At 35.2% G+C, this 17,069-nt stretch overlaps 2 protein-coding genes across 2 annotated transcripts; one reads left to right on the plus strand and one right to left on the minus strand.

Annotated features, from left to right (window-relative positions):
• Positions 1-1,672: 1,672 nt before the first annotated feature.
• LOC108778945 (uncharacterized) lies at positions 1,673-6,386 on the minus strand. Its single transcript, XM_018546277.1, has 4 exons — positions 6,363-6,386; positions 4,331-4,921; positions 3,028-3,211; positions 1,673-2,047 (listed from the first exon to the last, which is right to left on the minus strand). The coding sequence occupies exons 1-4, from the start codon at positions 6,375-6,377 to the stop codon at positions 1,794-1,796; spliced, it is 1,044 nt and encodes a 347-aa protein (XP_018401779.1). The 5' UTR covers positions 6,378-6,386; the 3' UTR covers positions 1,673-1,793.
• Positions 6,387-9,336: 2,950 nt separating this feature from the next.
• On the plus strand, positions 9,337-16,858 carry LOC108778641 (uncharacterized). The gene is made up of 5 exons (XM_018545869.1): positions 9,337-9,412; positions 10,236-10,704; positions 14,441-14,520; positions 15,352-15,967; positions 16,477-16,858. Exons 1-5 carry the CDS (start codon positions 9,401-9,403, stop codon positions 16,653-16,655), a joined length of 1,356 nt encoding a protein of 451 aa, XP_018401371.1. The 5' UTR covers positions 9,337-9,400; the 3' UTR covers positions 16,656-16,858.
• Positions 16,859-17,069: the final 211 nt, after the last annotated feature.

The raw sequence follows: 17,069 nt of genomic DNA on the forward strand, positions 1-17,069 counted from the left end.
GAGGATCGGAAGGTATCGATCATCCGAGCTTCGAAGTCAATACGTTTGACGTCTAGGACAAGTGTGTTATATATAAATATGAACATTATAAATACATATTATAAAATTTAGATTTATATATATATATATAAATATATATGTAAAAGAGAATGTTATGTATAGAGAAATGGATAACGGCGGGACGTGGAGAGGCACAGTTATCAATTACGTCGTTATAACTTTCCTTCGAACACAAAAGTCGTAATTAACTTTATTGTGTCATTATTATTGTTGACGTTAATTATTACCGATTAAACGGCATCGGGCAGCACTATTATTGACAATTCTTTCGTTATTCGAATCACCGTTGCGATCTACGTCTATCGGCGGTTTTAGATGTGGCTTAAGAATGCGGCAAGTGGACGAAGCTATATATAAATCGACTGTCAACACGCCTACTGCAACACGTCGAGATTCGTTCTGATGTGATAATATGTCATACAACAGAACGCGATCCACCTCGAGCTTAAATCGTCCATAAAAAATTCGTGGTTACAACCGTAGCAATTTTTCGCAAAGAGAATTAGAAATAAATTTCAGGCCAGTTAAAGTAGACCAGCGTAAAAGTTGTCTAATACTCGTATGAAGCTATAAATTAAGATTGGAATTTGATTGGAATTTAATTAAAAAAAAAAGAAAAGAAAAACCAAACTGGAAAAAATCTAGTTGCATTAATTGGAGTTGCTTGACAATTGATTAACAAATTCGAATTTTCTGATTGAATCCAGGATAATTCTGATTGAGACAATCAGATTTCCGATTGACATTATTAGAACTTCTGGTTCGTCCATTGTCAACTAGAAATTTTTCTCAACTAGAAAATTTTCTCTTCAATCTCAAATTTAGTGAACATTGATTAATCACATTCCAATATAATCTTAATTTCTAGTCTAATACGAGTTTGACATACCTAGTTATGAAAATGAAAACATCTAACAAGGCAACGTTGCGTTGCGTTACAAATAATGTTTGCCTTTTCAAATTACCAGCTCTATTTTTTATTTTAGATGAGGAACAATTCAATCAATGATTTGAGATGAAGTTTAAATAAAATTTTAACATGGGTATTTTCCTCTCGTGTTCAAATTGTTCTGTCTGATGTCTCTTGAATATGATTGAAATGTTGAAAGTACGCTCCGTTTTGATTGTCATATCGTATAGGTGCAACGGCTGTTATATGTAGTAGTTACATAATTATATTATTAGGCATTTTACATTGATTGATTCTTAATTAGGCTCTCTTATAGATTACTCAACTGTAAGGAGCTGCGCCAGATTTTTTCCTTTACGTCTTACTATTTGATATATTTAATTTATACACTTAACATTACTTCTCATGCTATACCAATCTCCATGACGATGGCGGCGATGGCGACGACGATGCTGATTTTGATTATCCTTTATCCTTAGTATCGATCGTATACGTGTACTACTCCGTTGTATTGTCCGACAGCATCCTGCATTATTTTGTAAAGAAGAATAAAAATATCTTGACAAACGCAAAAGAAGGGAGTCCCCAATCTAATTTAATTCGTTCGAGCTTTTTATTCCAGTCAATGAAAACAGATTCTGATAGAAAATGAGCGACTCAGAAAATTCTGATCACATATCAATTCTAGTTATCTCAATTAGAATTATAATAGATTCAACTAGAAAATTCTGATTGTCCATTTTCTACCAGAATTCCGATTAATAGAAGCACACTCTTTTAGCCTTCTATGAATCGTTCATTTTCCAGTATATTTCTGAGATGTTTACAGAACGTTGTAAGTGACGTAGTGGAGAGACGGCGACGGTACGTATCTGATAATGTTCGACTGCGTGGAACTTAGCGGAATCACGTTGAGCGGTGCGATCGATAAAGGATTGATGGTGCGAATTTGTTCGGTCATACTTATAGTTGGATGTTGCGACAGTTGTTTTTTCTTCGGCATTTCTACTCCCTTGGCCGAAATCATCATTGCGCTCTTCAAGGCCGTTGCCGATGGCGTGATTACACCGGAAGCGCCTACAGAGAAAATGGCGAGATTTTTAATATACGCAAGATCTCTCATTTCTAGCTCTACCCTTTATAAATTACTGCAATTTGCACTGTGTGATTTGTTGCAAAAACCAATTTACGGTATCATGGTATCAACGAGTTTGCGAACCGGTCGCAATCGTAGAGGGAGAGGAGTGACCTTAAGACGGTCTTCGGTCCCGGAAATGGGACGACCTTCGAAAGAACGGCAGAAAAAAGTATAAATGGAAGAGCAATCTTGATAAAATCATAATTTTAATTTTTTGATAGAAAGAGAATAAAAACGTAGCATAGTTATAATCTTTCCTTGCTATTAAAAACAATCACAAAAAGGAATTTAAATAATAAAATAATTTTAAGAGATAGCACCATGTTTTTGAAAAAAGTGATATAAGTAAAAAATTAGCGTTTGAGATAGTGAAAGTAAATAGACTCTAAAAACTAAAATATATTTTTCTGAAAAAAATGGTGCATTTGTATCTCTCCCAATTTATCGCTAAAGAACAGATTTGTAGTTTGTTTTAACTAGCAATGATTATTTGTATAAAAAAAGAACATTGTTTAGGATATATTAAGATATATTTATGATAGTGAAACTAGCCACAAAAAAGACTGAAGTCAGTGGTACTCTACAATGCAATGGAAAGTTATTCAGAAAGATTGGCAATTTAAACTCATTAACAGCTAAATTTATTATCAGTGTTTTAATAATTTAAGTTTTTACCTAATTAAGACTGTCCTAATTAAAATTGTTTCAATTCAGGATTTAAAAAATGCTCTTGAAAAAATGCTAATTTCGAGATATGTATGTTTTCTACGCGATGATGTGTATTTGTATTAAATTGTAGTGGAGCACTATATCGAACGAAAGCTCAAAGTATTTAACTAAAATAGCTCACGGCGATTTGATATTTACAAACAGAATAGAAGAGAGAGTGAACGGTAAGGTAAGTTACAATCATAATAACCTTGAGTGATCGATGACTTCGATATGACGGAAGGCTCGAGCTCATAGTTTCCATAGGAGATCCGAAATACCGGCATCGCCTGTTGTTCCGATACCTGAGATATCGGCACGTGCGAGTAAATTAATGGAATCTTTGGGATATTTGAGCCATCGATAATTTCTTGCGATACTTTTCCAACGAATTCCTGTAGATTATTTCATAAAAAATGCCGATGAGGCGAGAATTTTGGAGCAGAATAATTTAAAATATCTCTCATCTCAGGCATTTCATCCAATTTAATATATTACAAAATTTTTACGAAGACCGAAAAATCTACTAAAAATGTCGTTTAAAATTGTATTTAAAAAAGTGTATAATCTTTGCACAAAGTGAATATATATAAATTCATTAAAATTGAATATATATATAAATACTTTCCATATAAAAATAAATGTTATATATATATTTAAAAGTTCACACACATAATATTTATATTTAATAATATAATTATATAATTTATATGAAATTTTATTTTATTTTATTTTATATAATTACTATTTAAAAACATATCTACTTCTTATTAAAATAATTTTTGATCAAAGTTATAAATAGCCGCCAAACTTCTTGTATATTACTTTCAAATATGTATAAAAAAATCTGTAATCTTATCATAATTTTTTCATTTTATTAAAACATACACGTAATTATCCTTAAAAATTCTTGTTTACTTATTGCCATCTTGGATTGTCTTAAAACCAGAAAATATGTAAAGAAAATTATAAAACATATTATTACAAAATACATTAAAATATAAATATTTTTTAATAAAACAACATTTACATTTATGATAGAATTTATTTGTAAAATGTATTAAAAAATCATCTCTTGTGTTTTGATGATTAGTAGACCTGTTTTTTAGCTGAATTTGCACCGTTTCTCTTTTTTCTTTTTTTCTTCAACATGAACAGATAAAACTGTGCACAAAAACATGCATTCAGCTGAAAAGAACGTGCCTCATAAATTTGAAATTATGCTTTGAAACGAAACAAACTATATATAACAGCTGTGAAACTGGAATAAATTGATTTTTAATTATTTTATATTATTTCAAAATAAAAAGAGAATTTTCGTACATTTTACAAGTGTATTTTATCAAAGGAAAATATTGTTTAATTAAAAAAAGTATTTATATTTCAATATATTTTACAAGAATTTTCTTTACGTTTTTTGCTTTGAACGTCACAATTCCAATATAATTGTAGAGAGTAGGTAGAAGCCTACACTTTAGAAGCCTATTGTCTTTGGCATTTCATGATTGACATACCTTTTGCGTGCTCTTCTCGCTTGCTTTGTCAATGCCGCTTTTCGAAGCAACCGCCTGCAGAGTCTCGTCGCTGTCCTTCGGCTCGATATTCTTCACGTTCTCCAACGTTTTCTGCTCCCCTTCGTTCAATGCAATTTTCGTGATCGCAGCTCCCAGTTCCAGTTTCTTAGGGAGACCTGCATTACCTTGGTCTCCCACGATTTTCTTCTCGAGCACATTCTCCCGATTCTCTTCATGATGCTGAGCCTCTTCGTCCCTCTTGATCGCTAATTCCAAGGCCTGAAGATGCGCCGTGCGCGCGGCCATCACTTCCGGTGTGTCCTGGACTGGAAGCGGCGCCTGCGGAAGATTCGTCGCGATTACTTGGAATCCATTTTCGCCATCAGCGAAATATTGTGCGGTCTGGATGACACCGGTTCCGTCGACGTAGCTGTAAGTGCCTCTGGTTGCACCGTTGGATGTTCTGACCTCCGACCTGGCTGATCCTGGAGCGCTGTAGCCGAAACTGTATTGGCCTAGGCTGTCCTGATAACTGAGGTACACCGGCGGCTTAGCAAAGCCGGTGGCCATCAAACAGTAGACAACATAAAGCTGAAAATGAGATTAACTTATATTTCATCATATTTCGTCTTACAGTTTGTGAAACCTGTCGTAGATACGTAAGAGACATTAGATGTTTAAGATTACGGATTAGTATTGCCGGATGACATTATATTGTGATAAGCATCAGCAATTTATTTTGGAAGTAGCTTAAATCAAATTTCCGTTATATCAAAAGAGTTATTTGTGAAATATAAGTGTTGAAAGATATATATTTTTCAAAAATAATTTTTAATTTAATAATATAATTCTGCTATGTAAAATAAAAAATAGAAATTTATTTGTCTTTTTTAGATAAAAAGAATAGAATTTTTTAATAAAAAAATTAAAGATTATAGATAAAGAGAGAGAGTAAATTCCCAACGATTTGCTCCAAACAATCTTTTGTAAAAATAAACTTCACGCGAAGTTAAACTCCATCAAGAATCAACTCCGGAGTGGTTAGAAATTAAATCAATAAATTTAACAAGAGGAGGATTAAAAGTAAAAACCTATTTGTAAAATGTTATTTGTTACAAAAGATCTTTGTATCCATCTTAAAAATCCGAACACTAATTTCAGATATTTCTTAGTCCTTTTTCCAAAAATTAATAATTAACAGAAAAATATTAAAATTTTCTGCAAGATTAGTCACTTGGCAGGATAACAAGAAAGAAAAAAAATCACTCTTAAAAATTAGAATTTAAAGAAGTAAGTGATATAAATATTAATCAGAATAATGCATTTTTACCATTATCTCCACATTAAAACAAACAGCAGCATTGGCTACCACTCAGGATTGCATTAATCTGAAATATATTTATACCGCTTAGATATAAAAGACATTTGTTCTGGAATATTGTAATACTGAACTTTTTTCTTTTTTTCTAAAATCTATTTTTCTGTCGAGTGGTTAATTATGACTGAAAAATTGTTATACTTATTATTAATTTTTAAAGAACTAAGAGGTATTTAAAGCTAGGATTTAAAGCTAAGGTTTAGGATTTTTAATATAAACATGACCTTTTGCAACAAACCGTATCTTAAAAGCGTGTTTCCACTTCTGGCGCTCCCCGTGAAAAACCGATATTCATACTCGGTATATTGAGAAAATTTCTGATTAAAAAATGAATGAATCAAAAGATTTTAATCACATCAATCAGAATTCTGGTTATTTATCTCAAGAAATTCAAAATTATAATAGATTCAATTAGAAAATTCTAATTTTTAATCGAAATTCCAATTAATGCAGTCTGACTTTTTTTCTTAGTGGTAGTGCTTATATTTAAGAACTACCGTTTTCGGAACAGTCTTAAGATGTCATAAATCAATCACAGGGCCGTATTAGCATCTTAAGATATTACTTAAGACGATCTTGAAATAAGACTGAACTATGAAAACCGCGACCTTAGAATCGCGATCCTCCCACGCGAGAAATCGAACGAGCACTTACGAATACGCTTTTCATGGTGATCGTATCGACGGCACCGGTACATCCTCGACGCCAGGACACGTTTATATACGCACGCGACCGCATGCAACCACGCCCTGTAGCATCGTGATGTTGCCCTCCTGCGTCTTCTTCCTCTTCCCACTGAGCCGCGACGAAATTCGCGAAATCGCTATCTTGGACCACCGCGGCGAGAACTGGTCACGCGAGTGGTTCCTTCGAGGTCGCGATCTTCGGAATCCGGCTTCGCGGATGCTTACTTTCCACCTGAGAGAGCAGACGATGCTTTTTTTCGGGCCGGGATCCGCCCGTCTATGCCCTAATACGTCGATTTTCAAGGTCGCATATAACATCGTGCGAGCGTTATTGTATAGGGGGTTGTTGTGCTTGGATCTTGACAAGAAGAATATCACGGATTATCGTTAATTTATCGCTCGATTACCTCGATCGTGTATCCAACGGAACGCCTCTCGATGGCGAGGACATCTTACTGATGCCGTTGTCCCCAGGGGTGCAAAATCTTTCTGCTTCATGCGAGGATCTGTCGTGCGAAATCTTATAGATACTAGTAAAATATGGAAAATTTTGTTGCCGTCTCGCATTTGCGTTTTATCGAAAGGAGTCGAATAGCTTAACGTGTAAAATATGAGCGGATTAAATAAAGTTTCATATTCATGTAAAATAACAAATTTATTCCTTTACGATATATTTGCTTTACGTGGATGTATATACGTGGGTATTATTTATTTTTATGTATCTAGTACAAAATACATATAAGTTTGGAGTAATAACAATAATAATAATTGTCATGCAAAACAGATGATCATATATTATTCTATTCCTGTTCCATCGAATATATTTTTATTTTTTATCAAAAAGAATTCCTTAATGCATAGTCTTCAACAGATCCACGAGTACACGGAAAGAACGTTTTTTAAATTTAGCTGGACGCAAAATTTTTTTATTGATTTATTAAAATAAGTATGTAAGGCCAATGCTCCAAAAAAATGTGGATATTCTATCATCTTGAACATATAGAAGTTTTTCTTAATGTAAGCTGTATTTTTTCTTTAAGCAGTAAAACTTTCCTTACATTAGTAAACTAATCTGCCATAAACATTAGCATCCTTCCAAGCGCTCTTCCAGCGACTGGCAAAGCATTGATGGATTTTATGTCGTTCGCCAAATTTTGATCCCTACGCGCAGCGTATTTCTGGCATAACAGATACCAGAGTAGCGATGACGTCTTGCCAAACACCAATGGCACTACACGACCGTTCACGGCAGGTGCGATTGCGACTTTCGGTGCGTTCAGGATTTTGCAATCGGAGTGTTTATCAACGACGTCAGACGAATTCAGTGCACCACCACTGGACCTCGCAATTTCGTTCGCCAAGTTAATTCTCTCGTGGACATGTGCTGCAGCATGAGCCACCTTCGTGGCCGCGACTTCCGGCGTGTCTACGACTCTGCTGAACATCGGCAGCGCATTATCGCGAAGAAACGATTGTCGTTCTCGTAGCAATTAGGATTCGATGGCTGTTCTCGCAACCTCGTCCAACGCTCCGCCGTTGATACTAACTTGCATATTGGATGTTAGAGCAGCCAGGGGTGTCGCGTATGTCAAAGGTACAGACAGGAAAGTGAGTTTGGCTGAGGCCAGGCTGATCAAACCGAACAATACGATCGCTAATAGCGTAATTTCTCGTGTTACTCAGTTACACCGGAAGTAATGGTCCCATACGCAATCGTAAACAACGAGTAGAGTAACGTTGCAGGATGCACTCGATGACTCGTACTGACGCAATTGTCGTGTGGTCGCTTTTATAGTCCTCCTAGATCACGTAATAGAACAATTGCGTGGAAGGACACGAAGGGAGAGACCTCGATTTGAAAAGCTGCGTATGGTCGGCTACTTCTGTTTTGCTCGGTAAGATAAAGCCAAGTTTGTAAAGCGAGAGTTCACATAGGATAAGAAAAGATGAGAGACGCGATGGTGAACGACGAGATGAAACAGAGAGGGATTTTCTTTCCGTTTATTTCTCACGAGGCCAGGAAGACACCTGATCCCGTTTTCATTTCTCCGCCAGATCGACCGTGATCTAGAAGGTCACGCCTGCGACGAAGATTGGCATCGATCGCGTAATCAGGTTCTAGAACGGGCTTATTGTCGTTTTTGCTCGATTAAATAAGAATGCCTACCTGCCTGTCACATTACTTGATCCTTAATTATTCCGACGACAACAAATTTGTTGATCCGTATTTATTCATTACATTTCTGCGACTATCTAGTAATTGATCTAATAATTGTAGATGTTGAGAAACTTGCATCTTCAAATATGTATGTATCTCTTGAAAAATCTTCAAGTCTTAACTCTTATTTTCGATTTTTTTCACATATGATGTATCATTTGTGTTTAGATTAATTTTCGTCATTTTTATAAGTATATAAAAATTATTAACTCTTAGTACACATGATAATTTTCTGGTCTCTTCCTATACATAACGAATTGTTTGTGTCTTCAGTTAATTTTCATCATTTTTATAAGTATACAAACATTAATAACGCTCATAATAAAGCTCAAGTCAAAGTTAGTCAGATCGAGATTAAAATTAAACTATATCAATAGAAACGGGCATAAAACGCGAAAAAAATCAGCTACGACGATAAAAAAAAGGCGAACGCGATGAATCGCTCGATCGATTATTTTTTAAGTTCTGATTAATCGTGTCAGGAGAACCAATTTAGACGGGCGTCGTGAGGGCCAATAAAGCCGACACGATTTATAATTATGTGAACGGGAATGAAAATGGGCGTCAATGTCAAATACATGACGGCTTTTATTGGACACTGGTGTTTACGTTGCGATGGTATGGATACATCCTGGTGGTGGTGCCTGGTTCGGCACAAAGCCACTCTTTTACCCACGGGGTATATAAAGCCGCGTGTACAGGGTAGTGCACGACATATTAGCCGAGTACCTTGGCGAGTACTGATCTTGATCGGCAGCGCTATAAGGAGCTGAATAATTTCATTCAACATGCAGGTTTTGGTGAGTATTAATAAAGAACTTTTGTAAGGAATACCGTACTTAGGTTACTGTGGTTTTTTTTATTATTTTACATTGTCGATCGATCGTTTTTTAAACTAAACGACAAAAACGAATCAACTTACGAATTGCATTTCTCTCAATTTTCGTTTTACGAATAAGTGGCACTTTATTCTTACTTGTTGTTGGTGGATTTATTTATATAACGGTTTTGTTTCTAACTTATTATTGTTTTTTAATATAAATTCTATATTTCTTGCTCTCAGAGATCATGATAATTATATGACAGTTTTTTTAACCACTATTAAAACATATTCATGTTATTACTGTTACATTTAAAGTACAATCTAATCCAACTTATTAAAAAAAATGCATAAATTAGAATTAACTAAATTAGTGAATACAAAATTTCTGAATTTAATTAATCCAAGCAATTCAATTTCTTTTAAGTGTTAAATTTATATAAATGCATATTATTCTTTCTTTTTTATGTTATTTTGATTTTTTAAATTAGTTTCTTATTAATTTAATTCGCATTTAACATAAATAAATGAGGCTTACAGCGTCACTAAGAATTACATTCATATAGTCCATTCTTATTTTAAGATTATCTTAAGTAATGTCTTAAGATCCTAATACAGCACTTTAATTGATTCATAACACTTTAAGACTATATTTAGGCGATAGTAAATTTAGGAATCGACTATGAACATCGACCTAAATGTGTTATAGATTTTTTAGTTCCTCAACGGAAAGATAATAAATATGTATTTAATAAATAAGTATGTATTTAAAAAATACATTGCACAATACAAATTTTTTCCAGACTGTTCTATCCACCATCTTGGCTTGCGCCTTCGCTAGTTCTCCACTGATTCTCACCAAATTGGTGCCCGGTGCTCCAATTGGCCTGGATGGCCGAGTGATCGACACCGCTGAAGTCTCATTGGCGAAGGCCGAACATGCGGCCGCTCACATCAACGAGAAGATTAATTTGGCTGCGGAAGCTGTCAAGTCCGCCGACGTGCTCACTTACGTAGCACCGTCCAATGTAGCCCTGGTCGAGAACAGCGCACATCTGGTGCAACCGGTTGCGGTGGCGGCGAAACTGACCCCTGGTGCGCCGATCGGACTCGACGGCCGCGTTGTCGACACACCGGAAGTGACCCTCGCCAAGGCTGAACATGCTGCGGCACACATCAACCACTTCAACGAGAAGCTCACGAAATCGATTTACGAACAACCGGCCGTCATCCTGGACCGTAGTGCACCTTTCCTTCGTTACTACTATCGTTGAATCAAGCTTACTGACACATACAGGCTCATATATATAAAATGTAAATAAACCTGCATTTCTACGTGCCTTAATCCACTGGCTGATTTATTTCGATTACCTTCCTGTTGTAAATTAAGATCAGCGGTTTTGCGTTGATGTTCTTGTAAGACAATAATTACCAATTTTAATATTGTCAATATCATTCAATTCTTAATTTCTTTTTTATATTCTTACACTTAATATTGCTATAATTATACGGAGAGAATATATTTTTCAATTTCAAGTTCTCCAAATAAGGTTTAAAAGGATTGCGTAGCAATCTGATTGTTCGCCTATTAGAATGCAATATAGCTAGCGATAAGTACAATGGGAATGCATTCTAACAGGCACGCCTAATGTAAAGAGATCGATTAAAAAATGATAAATGTTTTGTTACAAATATTTTCATTACAATGTGTTCGATGATTTAGGATTTAAAAAAAAAGTATCTATCATTAAAAATAAATATTTAAAACAGTAATTAAATATAAATTAAAAAATTAAATTAAATATAAATGTGTAAAACTTATTCTTCAAAAGCATGACGATATCGTTGTAATATACAAAGATATTTTTAATAGCAAATTTAGTTTTGTCCTTTGTATTACAATCATTTGCATTACACTAAAACAATGCACTCTTGCAGCACTCTCGTTGAGTGCTTTTATAATACTTAAAATAGATAATAATTAACACTTTCAATATTCTGTAAATAGATACAAAGCACTCTTCAATTTTGCATTTGGCTTAGTAACAAAAGTCAAAGGAGAATAACAAAATATCAAAATTGTTATAAAATATGTATACAATTTTACAATAAAATTGTTTCAATTTTTAAAACTGTCTAGATTTGAAATGTATATAAATTTTGTAAATATATTTTTTATTAGATATAGACGATGTCAATTTGTAAAAATATTTTGTATTTATGATCAACAAATGTGTCTTGTAATTCTGTATGTTGCTAAGAACACGTAATCCAGCCGATAATAATGTCATAATAACCGAGACAATACGATGACAATAAGAGACTTGTTGCGTATGATTTTCGGTCGCTTCTCGCACAGTTGATTTTTTAGGTCATCAGAGGTTTTAGGCGTTAAGTGGTCTAACGTAATGTCGCCGTCGAGGAGGCCAGCGTGCGGGTTTGCAATCGGTGAGTTTTGTCGCGGGCGCATAGTTGGAAAAAAAGAGCAAGAACCGCGCCTCCCGCTTTCTCGTATTACATTGTTACATTACACACACGCGATTACCGTGACGTTTCGTGATAATCTCTTGCCATTTCACGGAATCACGCGATACGAAGATTTGCCCAATCTCTGAGGGAACAAAAATGTTCCTATATCTCAGCTCAACTTGCCGTCGAGTCTATTCAGTTTGGAATGCGTCTCACCGGACAGGGCAGAGGTGTTGACATTGAACGATCGTTTACTGTCGCTTTCGTATCGTGTCGACGTGCAGCGCTTCGTGAGCGAGCGACTCAGGGGTGGTCGATAGATCACTCATCGATCCGATCGAACGAATAGCGATGAAGATAGATAAGATGTGATAGTAGAGCAACGGTGAGGAAAGGCGCGGTCACGTACGATGATAGTAACGCGTCACTTTGCTTGCCGGCCTGCATGTTGCAGCGTAGGCTTGTCAAAGGTGTTCACGTCGCGACAGTGTCAAAGGTGTTCACACGATATGTGCGTGAGCACCTTACTCGCACGTTTAACATATATTTATTTAAAAAATATATATATCAAAAATTTTAATAAATTATTTTTTTAATATAGTATCAACTAAATATTTACTAAATATGAAGATATATTTGTATTTGGTACAAAAGGACCATTATTTTGAGATTTAAATATTTTTTTATTGAATAAACATTTATACTGTATGTACCCCTATAAATGCGTAGGTTAATATAGACATTATTCAAATAAATATTCATTAAAATTTAATATATTTTTTTCTTAGTATCATAAGTATTTCTTCATAAAAGATTACATCAATGTGTTAAACTAGTTAATCCGGGAGTAATCACCTAATTTTTTTTGACCACTTGGGATATCTTTATATTTCAATTAAAATTACTATTATTGTATATTATTGATTGTTCTCCGATTTATTAGTATTTAAGAAAATGTTCTCAAACAGATATGAATTTAATCACAACTTTTTGAAAAAATATATATCAATGGCAACTCAATCCCTTGAGAATTGCATAAAAGAAATAATTTTAGATACTACAAGAAAACTGTCTTTTCATATGGGAATACCAAAGTAAAAAGTACGATTGACAAAATAATGTAATTAAAATCGTTTTAAAAGCAATTGTAAGTTGCTTTGCAGTCTTTATCCTAAATATGTTTGAAGAAATTAATTTTTAGTTACAGAGTAGGACGTATAATAAGTAAATTCACTTTTAAGTAAATTTACGACATGGATTCCAAAAGTCTGTATACATCATAAATACATTACAAGCAATGTGCCTTGTATTGTGAGAATGTATTCTTAATACAGTTCGTCCTTCGACTTCGAGTCCTTCGTTTGCTCAGGGCTGGTGAGTCGTTTAGCGCCAATACACGCCTTTGTTGTTTCTCAGCACCAAGATCCCTTCTATCGGTGACACGATTTAACCAGGATCACGAGGGAGTAAAAATACATGCTCTTTTGTTCAATAAAAGAACGCCGGATTGATTTACGCAGCTTGGTGACAGGCAATTAATAACTCGCGTTACTAATTGCTGAAAAATTCTAAGAAAGGAAACAAATATCTTAAGGAACAATTGGTGTAACCAAAATACCTTTCGCTTTTAATTCAGTAAGTAAACAAATTTTTATTTGCCGTTCTACAAGTAAGAATCGATAATGATTAAGTCGATGAACTAAGAGCTTTGATCAAACTTCTATTAATTGAATCAACAATTAACTTAATTTGACTGGTAAAATCCAAACAAAATCTTTAATATATCCTCTAAAACTTTTAGAGTAAATTATCACTCTTTACAGTAAGATTCTATCTAAAAGATTTAGAGAATATATATAATTCACTGTTTTTAATCTTTTTTTTTTTTATACACATTAAACAAAAATGATTAATTTAATATTTAGTTTTATTCGTATTTATTCAATAACATAGTGCTGATTAAGTTAATCGGAGTTTAGTTGAAATTGCCCTAGAGCTATTTCATAACTCCGATTAACTTTAATTGACGATTAAAGTTAGATCCTTTGGAATTGATCAATCGCATTTGTCATTTTGCTTTACAACAGATTGGTCAATTCTAAGAAGGAGTTCTGGATCAAATCGTCGATTAAAATTAATCGGAGTTGATCGAAATGGCCCTAAGGTGCAATTGAGTATATATACCATATATATATATATGTAGGTATCATTCAGTTCACTGATATGCTTCCGGTCATGGAATGCACAAACTGCATTCAAATGTCAAGGTCGCAATTGACGAAAGACAGACAGCGAGAGAAAGAGAGAAAAAGCATAACCTTCCCTTTTCCGATCTTTCCGACAAACTTCCTGGGCCATCGGGTTATAGCCGATCACCTCTGGCTTCCCCCAGGTCGCTGGCGATCGGATCCACGTGGGAGGGGACAGACGAATGCCACTATAAATGGTACCAACCGACCGTTCTCCAGGAACACAAAACAGCGAACCGACGCCCGGCTCGAGTCCCTCACTCCTGAGAGCGAATACTGACAGACAACAGCAGCGCTCTTTTTATCAGGAAGAAGGTGTGTAGGAGTTCAACGAAGGATACAACGCCCCTGGATCGTCATGAGAAGCGTGGTGAGTGATCCCGGGACAAAGAAAAGTGAAAGGTTGGGGTAGGTCGAAAGAATCCGCCCAACGAGAAATGCCGATCGAGATCGCGCAACGAGATGACCCGATAAGCGGTGGATCAAGTATCGATTATGTATTGGTAATTCGTCACGATTAATGGTCCATCGTTCGTATCAAATTTCTCCTGAAAGACAATTAACCCTACATTATATGATATTTTTCAACGTAATCAATGGGCTGTTTTTGACACCCCAATCTCAATTATTATTTTTTTTTGTTATTGATTTACAACTAAATACAAATTGATATTAAGATTAATAGAAAGATAGCATTCATTTAGCAAATTTATGCGGCCGGACTGTTTTGGACACCCCACGCAAGTAAGGAGAATTAAGAGTCGCCTGTAAAATATTACATTAAAAAAAAGTGAAATAAAAGCAAAATAATACTTCTTGAATATGTAGGATAAAAAATAGAAAAATATAAAAAAATTAAACAAGTAAAGAAAGAGCCAAATACGATCGAGATCTTGCTGCTAATAATTTATATGTAAATTTTGAATATATTTTTTAGGTATATTAAACTGTGCGTCGATTATTATCGAACTCAATCATAAATTGAAGTCGAAATAACAATATCACAAATTAAATCAATCAAATTTAATTTAGTCAATAAATTTAATTAATTCATTAATTAAATCAACTTTAATTAGTTTAATAATATGTTAATAAACATTTTAAAACACACTATAAAGAACCTAAAAAATAAAATATTTTTTCGTAAATGTATATTTTTCAAATTGAGATCTTATTGCTCCGATTTGCTTTTTGTTTTTAGATTTTTCTGCTCGCCACGGCGATGACTTGTAGAGCTGCATACGTCGGTTCATCCCCATATGGAAATCCCTTGGTTCATCAACAAGTTGCGCCGAACTTCGCGCCGTCCGCTCCAGTTGGCGAAGACGGCAACGTTATCGACACTCCGGAAGTGGCGCAAGCCAAGGCCGTGCATTTTGCTGAATTCGCGAGGGCCGCCGCCCGCGCAGCTCAAGATGAGAACCAGCAAAGCTTATCGGGTTATCAGCCGCAGATCTCATCGCCCGCATACAGCTACTCAGCTGCTCAGCCGACCGCGGTGCCTTATCTGAAACAAGCCAGTTACCAGCAACCCACTCCGATCTATCAGACTGCCAACCATGTGCCGTCGCCCATCTACGTGAATTATCAGCAACCCCAGCAATACGATGCACGGGCTAACTTTGTGGGTCAGAAGAGCTACACGCTGCCAGGAAAGCCCGGCACTTTTGTACCGGCACCGTTGGCCGAAGACGGGACAGTCTTAGATACGCCGGAAGTAGCGGCCTTAAAAGCAACCAGATTGGCCGAGCTCGCCGATGCGGAGGCCCGGGCTTACAAACACGCGAGCGAGAATCCGAGTGAGCACCAGGGTCAAGGTGAGCGAAGCAGAACAGGGAACCGATGAACTATCGCGTGGGCCGTGGCGTAAATCGTTGACGTAGGGCGTAAATAGGAAACATGCTTTGAAGTCTGCTCGCGGCAATGTAACATTAAATACAAGATGTAAAATTTTGATCAATTGTCGAGATTGAAGATGTTTCACATAAGCGTAGGAATATGACGTTTTTTATTTATAAGATAAAAATAAGTTAATGAAAAAGAGACACGAATAGAACATTGAAAAATATTTTTATTCTGCAAAAGAAATAAACAATTTTTTTTATATTTAAGATAAGAAATAAATTGATGAAAAAGTATAAATAGAGCATTAAACGATATTTTTATTTTACAAGAAATTATTTTTAAAAAATTATTAAATTTGTTGTATTCTTTATCCCTCCCAGATTTGCTCTATAATAAGTAACTGCTACACTTATATGGGCGTCCATTTTATTCCTTGACTGACGGGTATTTTCTTAAACCGTGTTTTCTATTATTATTTTAGCTTATGGATTTCCATCCGGTCCCGCTCCCGCCAACTACAATTCCAATCTAGGACACTATGGCGCTTCGCGAGCATTCCCTGGATCTTCGTACCCGGGAACTCAGCCTTATGCCACGCAACAAGTGTACAATCCGTCAGGTTTCCAGCCTCATCATTATCAACCCCAGCACCAGGGATAGGGACCTTCTAAACCTAGCGGATCGATCAACATGTTCCGGTGCCTGTACATATTCTAGATCTAGACGAATAAATTGTTTTCCTATCCTTACGAATTTATCGTGTTTCTCGTGACGGTTATCGCTTGTACATCTCTCTTTTTTAAATATTTCAAAGATTGTGTTATATAAAGACTACCGAAAAAAGAACTTAATAGAAGGAATGGACGAATCTTGTCCTCTCCATCCTAATTCCTATTTCTTTCTTTCTTCTTTATTTAGAACGAAATTATTACACAATTAATAACTTCCTGGATAAATTATAGATTAAATTTCACATCTATTCGTTAGAAATTAAAAATGAGAGGTACAAGTTGATTATTCTTATTGTAAATTAATGAACGTATTGTGTGTAAAATATTTTGCAGTTTACATGAT

The sequence above is a fragment of the Cyphomyrmex costatus genome, unplaced genomic scaffold (genome assembly GCF_001594065.2).
Source record: "Cyphomyrmex costatus isolate MS0001 unplaced genomic scaffold, Ccosl1.0 scaffold120, whole genome shotgun sequence".
NCBI classification, from domain to species: Eukaryota; Metazoa; Arthropoda; class Insecta; order Hymenoptera; family Formicidae; genus Cyphomyrmex; species Cyphomyrmex costatus.

Bases quoted from the DNA above. Each gene is read 5' to 3' on its own strand.
- LOC108778945 (XM_018546277.1), bottom strand. The intron at 3,212-4,330 runs GTATGTCAATCA...AATAATCTACAG, and splicing joins GCGAGAAGAGCACGCAAAAG to GAATTCGTTGGAAAAGTATC. The intron at 2,048-3,027 runs GTTATTATGATT...TTTTCTCTGTAG, and splicing joins GAAGTCATCGATCACTCAAG to GCGCTTCCGGTGTAATCACG.
- LOC108778641 (XM_018545869.1), top strand. The intron at 14,521-15,351 runs GTGAGTGATCCC...TTTTGTTTTTAG, and splicing joins GGATCGTCATGAGAAGCGTG to ATTTTTCTGCTCGCCACGGC. The intron at 15,968-16,476 runs GTGAGCGAAGCA...TTATTATTTTAG, and splicing joins GAGTGAGCACCAGGGTCAAG to CTTATGGATTTCCATCCGGT.